The sequence below is a fragment of the Salvelinus fontinalis genome, chromosome 26 (genome assembly GCF_029448725.1).
Source record: "Salvelinus fontinalis isolate EN_2023a chromosome 26, ASM2944872v1, whole genome shotgun sequence".
NCBI classification, from domain to species: Eukaryota; Metazoa; Chordata; class Actinopteri; order Salmoniformes; family Salmonidae; genus Salvelinus; species Salvelinus fontinalis.
The window spans coordinates 21,514,601-21,530,793 of NC_074690.1; the positions used below are offsets into that span (position 1 = coordinate 21,514,601).

The window sequence follows — 16,193 nt, forward strand, 5'->3', positions numbered from 1 at the left end:
TAGGTGACCTAAAACAAATTCTGCCAAACCTGTTAAATGGGATTCAAACTTCCTGGTGAGATGACGGACTTACAAGACAATTCTTCGCTCTTGATCCAGGAAAACTGCAGGCATAACACACCTAATACTGTACATCTAATTTAGTTGATGACTAGTTGATAAGTTGAATCAGGTATTCTAGTCCTGGGTTGGAACAATTAAAGCTCTACACAGACTAGACATCCCTCCAGGACAAGGATGGAAGAGAAGTACACGTAAAGGCAGGCTGGCATAAAGACGTCACCCTTCTCTCTCACCAGACTCCTTGGCCACCCTCAGTCTGGCTGGCCAGTCATCCAGGTGTCCCAGGCATTTGGACAGGTAGGTCTGGATGGTGATACAGTCCAGATGGACGTGGTGGTTGTCAGCACCGGCACGCAGCACTGGGTCCACCACTATGTAGCCACCGCCTGACTTCTCCTCATGGCTGGGGGTGAAAACATGTAGAATATTTACTTATAGTGGTGATATCAAGCATTATATAAGGACAATAAATTATTATATGAAGACAATTTGGACAATGGTCCAACTTGAACATACAACATGAAGCTATAGTTACTCAGTGATGTTGTGGCTCATGTAGAAATGCAATATGAATACTGGTCTCTATTACAATAGTGCTTAACTCTCACCCGTGACCAAAGTAGTATTGGTATGATCCAGCGATCTGTAGGTCTAGGGTGCAAAACTTGTCAGAGTCGTCCTCTCTTCCCATGGGGTTGTGCCAGTCCAGGGCCTGGAAGGTGTGACGGTCAAAGTGTTCCCCCAGGGCAGGGTAGTTAGTGTGCACATGCACATGTTTTCCCTGGAGAGTAGGGCCCAGACGGAACTGGAGCTCAAAGCCTTAGAAGAAACATATAGTACAAACAGGCCTGAGCATACAATACATTTCTATGATTGTATGCTGCAAGGCACATGGATCAAGTTACGTCCCCCCTTTCGCCATGCTTTTGAATGCACCACTAACGGATTACAATCCGTTTCAACTAACATTTGCTACTCATTCTCCAAAAATGCGAGAAAGGAGATTTTGCACATTGCTATTAATGAACCAGCTAACAAATTTGGGACCAGTTTCCCAGACACATATTTTGCCTAGTTCCGGACTAAAAATAATCTTCAACTCTCCATTGAGCTTGCTTTTCAGTCTAGTACTTGGCTTAATCTGAGGAAAGCACCCCTTAATCTGCTAAACCACCCCTTAAAGTCTAGTTGCCATAGACCAGGGATGGGCGGCACATTTTTCTCGCCGCCACCATGGCAAAACGAGTAGAATTCCATGAAATGAGTTCGAACATTTCAAAATCACAACTGTCGCATGGCAAACTATGTACAATTGCAGAAATGAACTCTAATACTTCAAGTTCTTCTCTCCACTGTCAAGAGGGGGGGGGGGGGGGGGGGGGGGGACAACAAAATACTTCACTTAGGGCCGGCTCTGACTGCATGTGTGGGTATGAATGTGGGTAGGTACGCAGACCCGAGAGCCACTGCGGCCCCCTCCCGCGATGAGTTCAGATTTTTTGTGGCCCCCACCCCTTTAAAGTTGCCCATCCCTGCCCTAGACTATAAGTTATTGATAGATATAGGAATAACAATGAGTTGTCTGATCTCTGAAAATAGATTCTGCTGATAAGCTCAGCAGCAGCTGCCTTATCAAGTATGGTTGAGACTGCAACGCTGCAGTTGCTCATCTGGAGAAGTGGAGTGATACTGGATCGCCACTATTTCCTGTTGTTGTTGTGCAACTGTAGTTGTGGTTTATGCATATAATTTAGACAATGAACAAGATTATTCGAATCATCTAAACCAGAATCTCTTCTTAAGGAAGCAAACTATGTTGGCTTTGTCTCATAATAGTATCATGTTACCAGATATCATTGAATTAAAATTAATAATGGCTGGGATGAGGCTATTATTGATCATGTATAACGTGAGTGTTATCTAGAAAACGTTGATGCTTTTGCATACTGGAAATCTTGGATGACCAACAGATGCAATTCATGCAATAATTTGGTCTATATTAAACTAAAAAGGCAACACTCTCACCTCACAAGAACAAGAAAATGTTCAAAAACTGCAATGCAACAATACAGGGAGGGACATGTCTGTGTTTGCCTGCAACCACACTCCCCAGTCCCCATGGGCTATCTATAGAAATAGCACACTAGCAAATATTGCTACACGTCTCATGTTTAAATACCACCTTAACTGTCACGTTATTCTCATTCTCAATTAATCAATACCATTGTAGCCTAAGGCATGCATAAAAATGGAAATAATGTCCAGGTACCTTGGTCCAGGCGGAAGAGTGTCCTTCCCAGCTGTTCCATATCGTTGAGGACCAAGACTCTGACTTGTTTTGCCTGGAGGGACATTTTGACTTTGCCTATATAGGTCGTCCTTTACTGTACAGGGGATGATGATATGGATTTTCTTTTTCCGAGAACCTCCTGTTGAAAAAAAATGTAATATGTCACCAGCCATCAACAACATATTTCAGCTGTCTAAAAATAGTAACATTTTAGCAGCCTATTGCAGTTTCTAACATAATATTGTTGACACGTTGTGACAGCTGAATGGTGTGGTTGAAATTGGACAACTGGATCCAGTTCTTAAAGATCAATGCATTTGGAATGTGATAATAGTCACTACAAAGGTGAAGTTCTTAGAAGTGGAGCTGTCACTTGACGCAATTGGCAGGCAGCCTTTTATCCAGAATTGGAAACCATGTAGCTAGCCAATGGTCCAGTTTAAATTCGGTCCATTATCAACTAAATTCAGACCTAATTTTGAATACTTTTCAGTTCTTCACTACATGTATCCCACGGCTCCTCGCGTTCACAATGCGCGCACCACCAACACGCACTGTCAACAAACGCCCACTTGAAATTGCGCAGCGCATAAGTGTCCATATTTAAATCATAACTCATTCTGGATAAGGTCCAGAATTCAGTCACTTAAAAGGCCAACCAGGCTATTAAATACTCGATCTACCGTGTCCAGTCTCAGTCGGCCACTCACTAAAGTATAAGGACCAAGCAGACAACCACAAAAGCATTATGCGTAGCTTACAAACTATCGAAAATAAAAACTTATGCACCTGTTACATCCAACTTTAAATACTCAACGCATCGTGAAAAGCTGCTTTAATGTAATTTGCAAAAATACAAAGTATCGGTATTTTTCCTGTATTGAAGAATACGCTTGGCATCTGAGCAGGGGGGCGTGCCGATTTTGCATCAACCTTTAACCCGACTACCGTACATGTACGAATATAAGAAAGCTGTATTATCCTACTTTCTTGTAGACAGGTGCAATACAAATCTTACCTGTTTGGCAACATTATATGGCCTTATTACAGAGCACCATTCGACTGAAACACCAAATATTGCAATATAATTCATTAAATAAGAAACGATACAAGATAAAACCGCGAACAGGATTGCGCTGCTTCTACATGAAGAGGACGTGTGTTAGGTAACATGTAGGATACATGACTGCACTGCAGAACTTAATAAAGTTCATGCGCTATAAAGAACGTTCTCGATGGAGTAGTAAGGTGAAAGCAGTCCGAGAAGATGTGCCTGTAGACGAAATCCAAGGTGTGAAGTCGGGGAGATGGTTTTCCAACAGCAAGGCTCAGTGCAACATGGCAGTGTTGCCATTTTTTATAAAATATATTTTTTATAATGTCGAAATAAACAAGTCTCCAACCCCCATATCACACACTCACAAACTGAAAATATATGTGTGTATATCAATGGAGACTGCTGAGGGCAGGACGGCTCATAATAATGGCTGGAATGGAGTATAATGGGGTGAATGTAATGGTAACAAACACATGAAAACCATGTTTGATACCATTACATTCACTCCATTATACTCCCTTCCGGCCATTATCATGAGCCGTCCTCCCCTCAGCAGCCTCCACCGGTGTATATTGTAGTATCAGTTGGTGAGAGAGAGCCTCAAATATTACATTCAATTGTACACATCCCCTTGGTTCCTGATTGAATCTTTGGTAAAGTTCGCTTGGGTCAAACAAAACACCCTAATGATTGGTTGGCAATCCAGCTTCTCACAACGCAGGTGATGGCTGCAGGATGAAGTTGGTGAAGAGCAACTGCAGAAATTTGCAGTCCACTGCAGTCAAAACTGAATGACCTTTGATCACTTGGTTTTTGTCAATTTCATGCAGTCTTCATGTAGGCGCAAGTCGGACAATTTTTATCCACATAGCACTCTTTGACCACTGATTGTCACCAAATTGACAAAAGTCATCCGCTCTAACACGCCCAATATTACTGTGTTTTCTATTTAATCATGTGGCATATATGTATTATTTTCTGCAGCTCATTTCACACTACAAGATAATTTTCAATTTGACTTATATCTGACTGTGGGCACGTTTGAACGGTTCACTTTTGTCAAGTCAGTCACCTCCTTTCAAAATGTGTTGCATTATGGGGATAGAAATTGTCTCGACTTCCGCCTACATGTCAACTGCATCAACTTCATCCTGCAGCCATTGACTGAGTTGTGGGAGGCTCTATTGTCAACCAATCATTTGACACCCAAACGTAACCAAAGACATGACTGAAACAAATGTTGCAGAGATTCATGTGTAGTGGATATGTAACAGATGTGAAATGGCTAGCTAGTTAGCGGGTACGCGCTAATAGCGTTTCAATCAGTTACGTCACTTGCTCTGAAACCTAGAAGTAGTGTTTCCCCTTGCTCTGCAAGGGCCGTGGCTTTTGTGGAGCGATGGGTAACTTCGTGGGTGACTGTTGTTGATGTGTGCAGAGGGTCCCTGGTTCGCGCCCGAGGTCGGGGCGAGGGGACGTACTAAAGTTATACTGTTACAGATACATACAAATGCATGTGTTATTTGAGGCTGTCTCATTGACTGTATATTGAACACATATTTTAGTATGTCAGTGTATGATATGGGGATTGAAGAGTTTGTTGAAATTACAAAGAAAAACTTGAATAAACAACTGCAACAACACCATGTTGCACTGAGCCTTGCTGTTGGAAAACCACATCAGTGTCTGACTTTCGCCTGTCGCAGATGCACCTTCCACCGACTTCTCTCCTCGACTTTTGTCTGTAGTCGGTTGTTTCAGCCTCACCATTCAAAGAGCCCTGTGTCATTATCTGATAAAGATGTACAGTTGAAGTCGTAAGTTTACATACACTTAGGTTGGAGTCATTAAAACTAGTTTTTCAACCACTCCACAAATTCCTTGTTAACAAACTATAGTTTTGGCAAGTCGGTTAGGACATCTACCTTGTGCATGACACTAATTTTTTCAACAATTATTTACAGACAGAATATTTCACTTATTATTCACTGTATCACAATTCCAGTGGACCAGAAGTTTACATAGACTAAGTTGACTGTGCCTTTTAAAAAGCTTGGAAAATGCCAGATGATGGCTTTAGAAGCTTCTGATAGGCTAATTGACATAATTCGAGTCAATTGGAGGTGTACCTGTGGATGTATTTCAAGGCCTACCTTCAAACTCAGTGCCTCTTTGCTTGACATCATGGGAAAATCAAAAGAAATAACCCAAACACCAAACACAATTTCCAAATGCCTGAAGGTACCACATTCATCTGTACAAACAATAGTACGCAAGTATTAACACCATGGGACCACGCAGCCGTCATACCGCTCAGGAAGGAGACACGTTCTGTCTCCTAGAGATGAACGTACTTTGGTGCGAAAAGTGCAAATCAATCCCAGAACAACAGCAAAGGACCTTGTGAAGATGTTGGAGGAAACAGGTACAAAAGTATATACATCCACAGCAAAAAAACTCCTATATCGACATAACCTGAAAGGCCGCTCAGCAAGGAAGAAGCCACTGCTCTAAAACCGCCATAAAAAAAAGCCAGACTACGGTTTGCAACTGCACATGGGGACAAAGATAGTGCTTTTTGGAGAAATGTCCTCTGGTCTGATGAAACAAAATTAGAACTGTTTGGCCATAATGACCATTGTTATGTTTGGAGGAAAAAGGGGGATGCTTGCAAGCCGAAGAACACCATCCCAACCGTGAAGCACGGGGGTGGCAGCATCATGTTGTGGGGGTGCTTTGCTGCAGGAGGGACTGGTGCACTTCACAAAATAGATGGCATTATGAGGATGGAAAATTGTGTATATATTGAAGCAAAATCTCAAGACATCAGTCAGGAAGTTAAAGCTTGGTCGCAAATGGGTCTTCCAAATGGACAATGACCCCAAGCATACTTCCAAAGTTGTGGCAAAATGGCTTAAGGACAACAAAGTCAAGGTATTGGAGTGGCCATCCCAAAGCCCTGACCTCAATCCCATAGACAATTTGTGGGCAGAACTGAAAAAGCATGTACGAGCAAGGAGGCCTACAAACCTGACTAAGTTACACCAACTCTGTCAGGAGGTATGGGCCAAAATTCACCCAACTTGTTGGAAGCTTGTGGAAGGCTACCCGACATGTTTGACCCAAGTTAAACAATTTAAAGGCAATGCTACCAAATACTAATTGAGTGTATGTAAACTTCTGACCCACTGGGAATGTGATGAAAGAAATAAAAGCTGAAATAAATCACTCTACTATTATTCTGACATTTCATTCTTAAAATAAAGTGGTGATGCTAACTGACCTAAGACAAGGAATTTTTACTAGGATTAAATGTCAGGAATTGTGAAAAACTGAGTTTAAATGTATTTGGCTAAGGTGTATGTAAACTTCCGACTTCAACTGTATGTAATCATACGAAAAAATGTCCTAGCCCCACATAAACCATATAATAAAACACTAACATCCCATGTTATTTTAGCATTCCATCTTTCTACTCATACTCAGTGTGTAGACTAATAGTTTCATCAAGTGAAAATATCATTATCAATACAGGATAGGCAAAATATGTTTTTATATATCAGATCAATACAAAATAGTAAGAATCAAGTAAAAAAAAAAAGTGTTATTTATACTGGAATTATATGATTATTCAGTGCATTGATTAGTGTACAAACATTTCTTATTACATGTATTATAAACATCGAAAGTGTTATGCATTACAGTGTAGTGGAGTGTTATGATTGGATGAATACAGGTATTTTAATACTTGAATACTGAGTGTGCGTAATACAGGATTATATGTTTTATAGGCAGCATAGGCTTTGACACTTTGTATCGTATACAGATTGTACTATGTAGAAGACTACCAGTATTCTACATGAATATCTTCCATCTGCTTCTTGTCCAAACTGAATAATGAATGTGTATGGTTTAATATAGGCAGATGTGTTATGTTATAGTTTATTAAGGTTTGACACTTTGTGAAAAGATGGTATTGTGGTGTGTACCAGTCTTCTACATGAATATCTTATTCTGCTTCTTGTTCAGGCTGCTGGGCGAGATCAGAGCCTCCAGGCTCATGCCAGCGTACAGGGGCTGGTTCCGATTTCTCCTGAACACCAAGGTGACTCGCACCACCAGGAGCACACAGGAAACCACCAAGAGTACAACTGGAAGTGATAGAAGACAGAGTAAATTATCCTATTTATCTTTAACATGTATATTAGTTTCTAATATGATTTACGGAGAATAGAGAGGGAGGTTCTAAAACATTTAAGTGTTTCACATGAAGAGATTTGAGCCGTCCAAAACGAAGCTAGACATTTCTTGTAGATCTGAAAGAATCTGTTAGGTCTAAACAATATGGTGGGAACTCCATTTAGCCTATCACATGACTCGTGGAGCTATTGCTTACACCCATCCAATCCCTTCAGATCTACAATATGTTTTCAGGTTTAGGAGGAAAGGGTTGATGTTGTACTTGGTAATAGATATCTAGTCTGAGAGATGAGACCTACTCACCCATGAAGATAGCGTTTGCGCTTGGTGCTGCAGGGTCGTAGTGCTTGAACACATTCCCAACCAGAGCAATTATTACCACAGGGTAAATAGTCAGGATGTACCTCACATGCTGATCCAGCAGGAAGTTCTCAATACCAAACCTACAATAAACACATTACGATTACATTGAAAGTGTGTGGCTGTATGCACAAATGTGCTGAGAGTCTAATTTACATTGGTAACGTCTATATAATTAACAAATAAAACATATGCATCGAGTGAGATTGGATCACATGCCCAAAAATGTAATCAAAAGACGATGAGCCTGATTCTCATAAGACAGACTTTGTTAAACTGTGCTTACCATCCGATCACCTCCACCAGTAGAATACAGAGAGACACGGTGGCTGCAGTGCTCTTTGCCACTCCAGAGAGGTCCAACACCAGGGTGAAGTTGATCAGAGTGGCGATGGTTGTCCATGTGGTATACAGGGCAATGCCATTCTGCACCTAAGATTTAAGAAAACGTTACTTGTAGTATACGACTGTAGAATTCCTCATAAGAGGACAAAGGAAGGGATAGAGCAACTGAAAAAGTGGATTACCTAAGATGGTTAGAGAAAATACATTACAATAGAATGATTATGTAAAGTAAAATGCAGTAGGATGGCCAGAGCTGTATGTGCTTTAGCAAACTAATCTCAAGGGGTATGAAAGTATTCATACCCCTTGACTTATTCCACATTTTGTTGTGTTACAGCCTGAATTCAATTGTTTTCTTTTTCCTCAACCTACTACACACAATAACACATAATGCCAAAGTAAAGACATGTTTTTAGAAATGTTTGCAAATGTATTGCAAATGAAATCTCACACCTGGGTCAATACAAGTTAGAATCACCTTTGGCAGTGATTACAGTTGTGAGTCTTTATAAGCTTTCCATACCTGGATTGTGCAACATTTGCCCATTATTTTCAGAATTCTTCAAGCTCTGTCAAATTGGTATTTTCAGGTATTGCCATAGTTTTAACTTAAATCCGCTTGAAAATCTAACTCAGCCACATAGGAACATTCACCGTGTTCTTGGATATCAACTCCAGTGTAGATTTGGCCTTGTGTTTTAGGTTATTGTCCTGCTGAAAGATTCATCTCCAAGTGTCTGGTGGAAAGCAGACTGAACCAGGTTTTCCTCTAGGATTTTGCCTGTGCTTAGCTCCAATCCGTTTACTTTCTATCCGGACTCCCCAGTCCGTAACAATTACAAACATAACATGATGCAGCCACCACTATGCTTGAAAATAGAGAGTGGTACTCAGTAATGTGTTGAATTGGATTTGACCCAAACATAACACTTTGTATTCAGGACAAAAAGTTAATTGCTTTGCCACATTTTTTGCAGCATTACTTTAGTGCCTTGTTGCAAATAGGATGCATGTTTTGGAATATGTTTATTCTGTAAAGGCTTCCTTCTATTCACTCTGTCAATTAGGTTAGTATTGTGGTGTAACTACAATATTGTTGATCCATTCTCAGTTCTGTCCTAACACAGCCATTAAACTCTGTAACTGTTTTAAAGTCACCATTGGCATCATGGTGAAATCCCAGAGTAGTTTCCTTCCTCTCCGGCAATTGAGTTAGGAAGGACGCCTGTATCTTTATAGTGATTGGGTGTATTGATATACCATCCAAAGTGTAATTAATAACTTCACCATACTAAGGGATGTTCAATGTCTGCCTTTTTTTTCTCTATTTAACGCATCTATCAATAGGTGACCTTTTTTGCGAGGCATTGGAAAACCTCCCTGGTCTTTGTGGTTGAATCTGTGTTTGAAATTCCCTGCTCGACCTTACAGATAATTGTACCGTATGTGTGGAGTGCATAGATGAGGTAGTCATTATTTTTTTTAATGTTAAACACTATTATTGCACACAGAGTGAGTCCTTGCTATTTATTATGTGACTTGTTAAGCAAAGTTGTACTCCTGAACTTAATTAGGCTTGTTATAACACAGGGTTTGAATACGTAATGACTAATTTTAGCTTTTCATTTTTAATTAATTTGTAATAATTTCTAAAAATATAATTCCACTTTTACATTATGGGGTAGTGTGTAGGCCAGTGACAAATCTCAATTTAATTCTTTTTAAATTTCAGGCTGTAACATGACAAAATGTAGAAAAAAAATCAAGGGGTGTGAATACTTCGAAGGCACTGTGATGGGTTCTGACTTCTAAACTTGAAATATTGTTAATCATAAGGTATCCTATGGAAAGGAGAAGAGCCACAGTCTGGTTTCTACACCAGAAGTTAATGGTTATCTGTAGGAGGAATGTATGTGGTTGCGGTCACTGATAAGGGTGGAGAGCTGTGGATTAGTGAGGAATGGGGGCCGAGGTCAGGTCACATTAAGGGAGAAGGAACAGTTTATTACCCGCATCACTTACATCTTTATTGCTAGGCAGGAAGTTAATGTTTAGAGGGAAGGAGGAGACTTAACCCAAATTGGGGTGGGTGGATACATATGTAACGGATGTGAAATGGCTAGCTAGTTAGCGGTGGTGCGCGCTAATAGCCTTTCAATCGGTGACGTCACTTGCTCTGAGACCTTGAAGTAGTGGTTCCCCTTGCTCTGCAAGGGCCGCAGCCTTTGTGGAGCGATGGGTAACGATGCTTTGTGGGTGACTGTTGTTGATGTGTGCAGAGGGTCCCTGGTTCGCGAGGGGACGGACGTAAAGTTATACTGTTACACATACATACAGTTGAAGTCGGAAGATTACATACATCTTAACCAAATATATTTAAACTCAGTTTTTCACAATTCCTGACATTTAATCATACTAAAAATTCCCTGTCTTAGGTCAGCTAGGATCACCACTTTATTTTAAGAATGTGAAATGTCAGAATAATAGTAGAGAAAAATATTTTTTTCAGCTTTTGTTTCTTTCACATTCCCAGTGGGTCAGAAGTTTGCACACTCTCAATGAGCATTTGACCTTTAAATTGTTTAACTTGGGTCAAATGTTTCAGGTAACTTTCCACAAGCTTCACACAGTAAGTTGGGTGAATTTTGGCCCATACCTCCTGACAGAGCTGGTGTAACTGAGTCAGGTTTGTAGGTCTCCTTGCTCGCACACGCTTTTTCAGTTCTGCCCACAAATTGTCTATGGGATTGAGGTCAGGGCTTTGTGATGGCCACTCCAATACCTTAACTTTGCTGTCCTTAAGCCATTTTGCCACAACTTTGGAAGTATGCTTGGGGTCATTGTCCATTTGGAAGACCCATTTGCGACCAAGCTTTAACTTCCTGACTGATGCTTCAATATATCCACATAATTTCCCTACCTCATGACGCCATCGATTTTGTGAAATGCACCAGTCCCTCCTGCAACAAAGCACCTCCCCAACATGATGCTGCCACCCTCGTGCTTCACGGTTGGGATGGTACTCTTCGGCTTGCAAGCATCCCCCTTTTTCCTCCTAACATAACAATGGTTATTATGGCCAAACAGTTCTATTTTTGTTTCATCAGACCAGAGGACATTTCTCCAAAAAGTACAATCTTTGTCCCCATGTGCAGTTGCAAACCGTAGTCTGGCTTTTTTTTAATGGCGGTTTTGGAGCAGTGGCTTCTTCCTTGCTGAGTGGCCTATCAGGTTATGTCGATATAGGACTTGTTTTACTGTGGATGTATATACTTTTGTGCCCATTTCCTCCAACATCTTCACAAGGTCCTTTGCTGTTGTTCTGGGATTGATTTGCACTTTCGCACCAAAGTACGTTCATCTCTAGGAGACAGAACGCGTCCCCTTCCAGAGCGGTATGACGGCTGCGTGGTTCCATGGTGTTAATACTTGCGTACTATTTTTTGTACAGATGAACGTGGTACCTTCAGGCATTTGGAAATTGCTCCTAAGGATGAACCATACTTGTGGTCTCCAATTCTTTTTCTGAGGTCTTGGCTGATTTCTTTTGATTTTCCCATGATGTCAAGCAAAGAGGCACTAAGTTTGAAGGTAGGCCTTGAAATACATCCACAGGTACACCTCCAATTGACTCAAATTATGTCAATTAGCCTATCAGAAGCTTCTAAGGCTATGACATCATTTTATGGAATTTTCCAAGCTGTTTAAAGGCAGTCAACTTAGTGTATGTAAACTTCTGACCTAATGGAATTGTGATACAGTGAATTATAAGTGAAATAATCTGTCAGTAAACAATTGTTGGAAAATGACTTGTGTCAGGCACAAAGTAGATGTCCTAACTGACTTGCCAAAACGATTGTTAGTTAACAAGGAATTTGTGGAGTGGTTGCAAAACGAGTTTTAAATGACTCCAACCTAAGTGTATGTAAACGTCCGACTTCAACTGTACACACACACACGCTGGTGGGAACATGTCTTTGTGTGTTCAGCTGTCTGACCCATTGGGTGAATAAACTTGGTTTTAGCTTTTATAGTTGTCTGTCCATTTTTACCCTGTTATTTAGAACCTAACAACTGTAAGTGTCACCATAAAACTAAATGGGATGAGTGAATCCAATGAAAAACAATACTCCGGCTGGAGTTGGCTAAAGCACATCTGTGACCATGCTACAATCATGAGGATGGTGTGAGTCGAACAACTAACTCAATTAAGCCACAAATTAAACTCACCAGCACCCGGATGCACCAAAGATCATTAGGGTGGTTCTGGCTGAGCCAGGCTCCGTAAACACTCAGCCCATAGCAGGAGAAAAAGATCATAGCGTAGTTGGTGACAGCAATCATCCCCAGTAAAATCAACGCAGCAGTCATCTGCCTGTGCGGAACAGTAAAACAAAAGACCACTCTCATTGATCCACAAGTTACCTTGGTGTTTTGAGCAGAACATTTTTTTCCCTCACCTTTATTTAACCAGGTAGGCTAGCTGAGAACATGTTCTCATTTACAACTGCGACCTGGCCAAGACAAAGCAAAGCAGTTCGACACATACAACAGAGTTACACATGGAATAAACAAACATACAGTCAATAATACAGTAGAAAAAGTCTATATACAGTACGTGCAAATGAGGTAGGATAAGGGAGGTGAGGCAATAAATAGGCCATGGTGGCAAAGTAATTACAATATAGCAATTAAAACACTGGAATGGTAGATGTGCAGAAGATGAATGTGCAAGTAGAGATACTGGGGTCCAAAGGAGCAAGATAAATAAATAAATACAGTGTGGGGATGAGGTAGCTGGATGGGCTATTTACAGATGGGCTATGTACAGGTGCAGTGATCTGTGAGCTGCTCTGGCAGCTGGTGCTTAAAGCTAGTGAGGGAGATATGAGTCTCCAGCTTCAGTGATTTTTGCAGTTCATTCCAGTCATTGGCAGCAGAGAACTGGAAGGTAAGGTGGCCAAAGGAAGAATTGGCTTTGGGGGTGACCAGTGAGATATACCTGCTGGAGCGCACGCTACAAGGGGGGGGGGGGCGGCGGCTATGGTGTCCAGTGAGCTGAGATAAGGCGGGGCTTTACCTAGCAGAGACTTGTAGATGACCTGGAGCCAGTGGGTTTGGCTTCGAGTATGAAGCGAGGGCCAGCCAACGAGAACATACAGGTCACAGTGGTGGGTAGTATATGGGGTTTTGGTGACAAAACGGATGGCACTGTGATAGACTGCATCCAATTTGTTGAGTAGAGTGTTGGAGGCTATTTTATAAATGACATTGCCGAAGTCGAGGATCGGTAGGATAGTCAGTGTTACGAGGGTATGTTTGGCAGCATGAGTGAAGGATGCTTTGTTGCGAAATAGGAAGCCAATTCTAGATTTAATTTTGGATTGGAGATGCTTAATGTGAGTCTGGAAGGAGAGTTTACAGTCTAACCAGACACCTAGGTATTTGTAGTTGTCCACATATTCTAAGTCAGAACCGTCCAGAGTAGTGATGCTGGACGGACGGGCGGGCAGGCGCGCGCAGCGATCAATTGAAGAGCATGCATTTAGTTTTACTTGCATTTAAGAGCAGTTGGAGGCCACGGAAGGAGAGTTGTATGGCATTGAAGCTCATCTGGGGGTTAGTTAACACAGTGTCCAAAGGGCCAGAGGTATACAGAATTCCTGTCCTACAATCTATAGGCCTGGTTATTATCATAGCATGATAGAGACCCACAAAAATACAATGAATCTCAATGGGTCCAATTATATATACCTTGTGTAGTAACATTGTATTCATACATTATGTACTTCTATTTTAATTGTAAAGCAAAGAAGTTAAGGGGGGAACGCTAGGCCTATGTGGTTCAACTTCTCTCGATGTTCTCTACAGACAGGCAGAGGCCCACAGTATGGGTAGGTGTGGTATGGTTATAGTAACACCTTGAATACACCGTCCACATTACGTGTGCGAGCATTGCAAAATAAATTTACACGGATGGTATTCAATAATTTCAACCAAACTTTTCACAGTGTCCGTGTAGCGTAGCCAGGTGGTAATTATTACTTGGTTCTATTTAAGATGCTCGACGAGCTGCAAATGCCCTCCTTATTGGTTATCAGGAAGATACAAACCCACGTGGATGACAAAGACAAACGAGGAGTGATTCATCAGAGATAACTAGGAAAAAACGAACTAAGTTTCCCTTTTTATCTGTGGATTAATCGCCTGAGTAGAAACATAATTTTGTATGAATCTGTGTAAAAATTCTACAAAGAACCAGCTGTAAAGAGGACCATATGCATGTCAGGTTAAACAACCCCATGTTAATCTCCCAAAACAAACAAGCTAGCAACATGCATGTTTCAATCTGCCTGGAAATAAATATATTGATATTTTAACCTACATGTATTGATTGCGCCTGGTGGAGACAGGCAAAATGATCACGCGAACATTGGAGCGGGGCTGGTCTAGCCATGGTGGAAGTGGAGATGCTGTATTTTGCTTCCACCCATCCACTTAAATCAGGTTAGTCAGGCAACAGGAACTCATTGGTTTAGGTGTTAAAAGACTGTTACGCACTCTTGAACCCATAGGACAAGCCAGGTCATGTTGAAGGCCATGTTGACTATCCAGGACACGTAGAAACCATATGGCAGTACAGAGAGGGTCCAGCTCCTGAGGAATTGAAAATAAAGTTGGTATCAGAACAAACATTCTACTGTAGCTTTAAAAAAAATGTTTTATTTAAATGTAACCTTTATTTAACTAGACAAGTCAGTTAAGAACAAATTCTTATCTACAATGACGGCGCTGGGCCAATTGTGCACCGCCCTATGGGACTCCCAATGACGGACGGTTGTGCTGCAATACCTACATAACTATACATCTAATACATTAATTACTGCATTCACGGTCTAGGTGTTGATACTACAGCAGAAGGATGGTGTCCTAAAATAATAGAATACTATAGAATAGTAGCCTAAAAGATAGATGGCTGCATGGTTGAGCTAGTGATTGATTGACTGATATAGGTAGGTGAATAATTGTGTCTGTACCCTCTGTAGAGGAAGGAGATGACATAGATGAGCATGAGAGACAGCCAGGTGTAGATGAGCCCCCAGATAGAAAAGGTCCATCCAGCCGGAGTTATGTCGGTTTCATACTTCTTGGAAATGTTCCCTGTACTCGAATGGAATGGTCCTAGAAGAGAGGAGATTGCAAAACAAGTACAGCATAACTGTTGAGAAAACTACAGTGTTGCATCAGTCAGTTATGCTGTCTCAAGCACCAGACTTCCTCCCCTGAGGACAAGGTTGTCATTGACTTTGTGTAATAGGGTGGGTTCTGCATGTCCCTTGCTAAACATAAAGCTAGGAACTCTTAATGCTTCTACTTAAGAATAGAATAATGTGCAGCTGTGCTGCCAACAAAATGTTATTTCCTGTCCTACAGTTTAGTATGAACAGCCATATAGGAAGCGCTACAGTTAAAACATAGCAAGTTACACAACACTGCGTTCACATGAGTTAGCGTTAGCTAAGTTAGATAAGACTCACCCTTTCCAGCGCCTGCCATAGCATTAATTGCTAAAGCAGAAATGTAGATCAGCACAGACAGTGCAATGACCACAATACGAGGAAGGCTTCTATCTTCCATTATTTTTAACTACACCAGCTACAATGTATCTAGATAACTGGCTAGTCTAGTCGATAGTTGATCATGAAAGTCCACACTGGATGGTGTTTGGTAGGGGAACAATATAAGGAGTGTAAACAATCTTCTTCGGGAATTTCTTACCTGCTGCATGTCCACTGTCAACACTAGGTATAGCACCACCTGCTGTGCAGGAGAAGCCTATACAAAAACAAAAAACTAAACTGGAATGGTTGTCTTCTT

At 41.2% G+C, this 16,193-nt stretch overlaps 2 protein-coding genes across 6 annotated transcripts in view; both read right to left on the reverse strand.

The window, feature by feature from the left end:
- agla (amylo-alpha-1, 6-glucosidase, 4-alpha-glucanotransferase a) overlaps nt 1-3,290 on the reverse strand; it is a 29,914-nt gene extending 26,624 nt beyond the window's left edge. For 2 of the 5 annotated variants that reach the window (XM_055883019.1, XM_055883020.1), the window contains exons 1-4: nt 3,143-3,290; nt 2,333-2,492; nt 672-882; nt 297-466 (exon numbers count right to left, since the gene is read on the reverse strand). In XM_055883019.1, the coding sequence (XP_055738994.1) occupies nt 297-466; nt 672-882; nt 2,333-2,417 (466 nt within the window). In that variant the 5' untranslated portion in view covers nt 2,418-2,492; nt 3,143-3,290. The other 3 variants (XM_055883021.1, XM_055883022.1, XM_055883023.1) reach the window with 3 other exon arrangements.
- Nucleotides 3,291-6,946: 3,656 nt separating this feature from the next.
- LOC129823915 (uncharacterized) lies at nt 6,947-16,086 on the reverse strand. The gene is made up of 7 exons (XM_055883024.1): nt 15,854-16,086; nt 15,353-15,497; nt 14,877-14,972; nt 12,546-12,690; nt 8,257-8,402; nt 7,914-8,053; nt 6,947-7,561 (listed from the first exon to the last, which is right to left on the reverse strand). Exons 1-7 carry the CDS (start codon nt 15,951-15,953, stop codon nt 7,407-7,409), a joined length of 927 nt encoding a protein of 308 aa, XP_055738999.1. The 5' UTR covers nt 15,954-16,086; the 3' UTR covers nt 6,947-7,406.
- Nucleotides 16,087-16,193: the final 107 nt, after the last annotated feature.

Bases quoted from the DNA above. Each gene is read 5' to 3' on its own strand.
- LOC129823915 (XM_055883024.1), bottom strand. From the start codon at position 15,953: ATGGAAGATAGAAGCCTTCCTCGTATTGTGGTCATTGCACTGTCTGTG. The intron at 14,973-15,352 runs GTACAGACACAA...TCAATTCCTCAG, and splicing joins ATCTCCTTCCTCTACAGAGG to GAGCTGGACCCTCTCTGTAC. The intron at 7,562-7,913 runs GTGAGTAGGTCT...TATCACTTCCAG, and splicing joins CGCAAACGCTATCTTCATGG to TTGTACTCTTGGTGGTTTCC.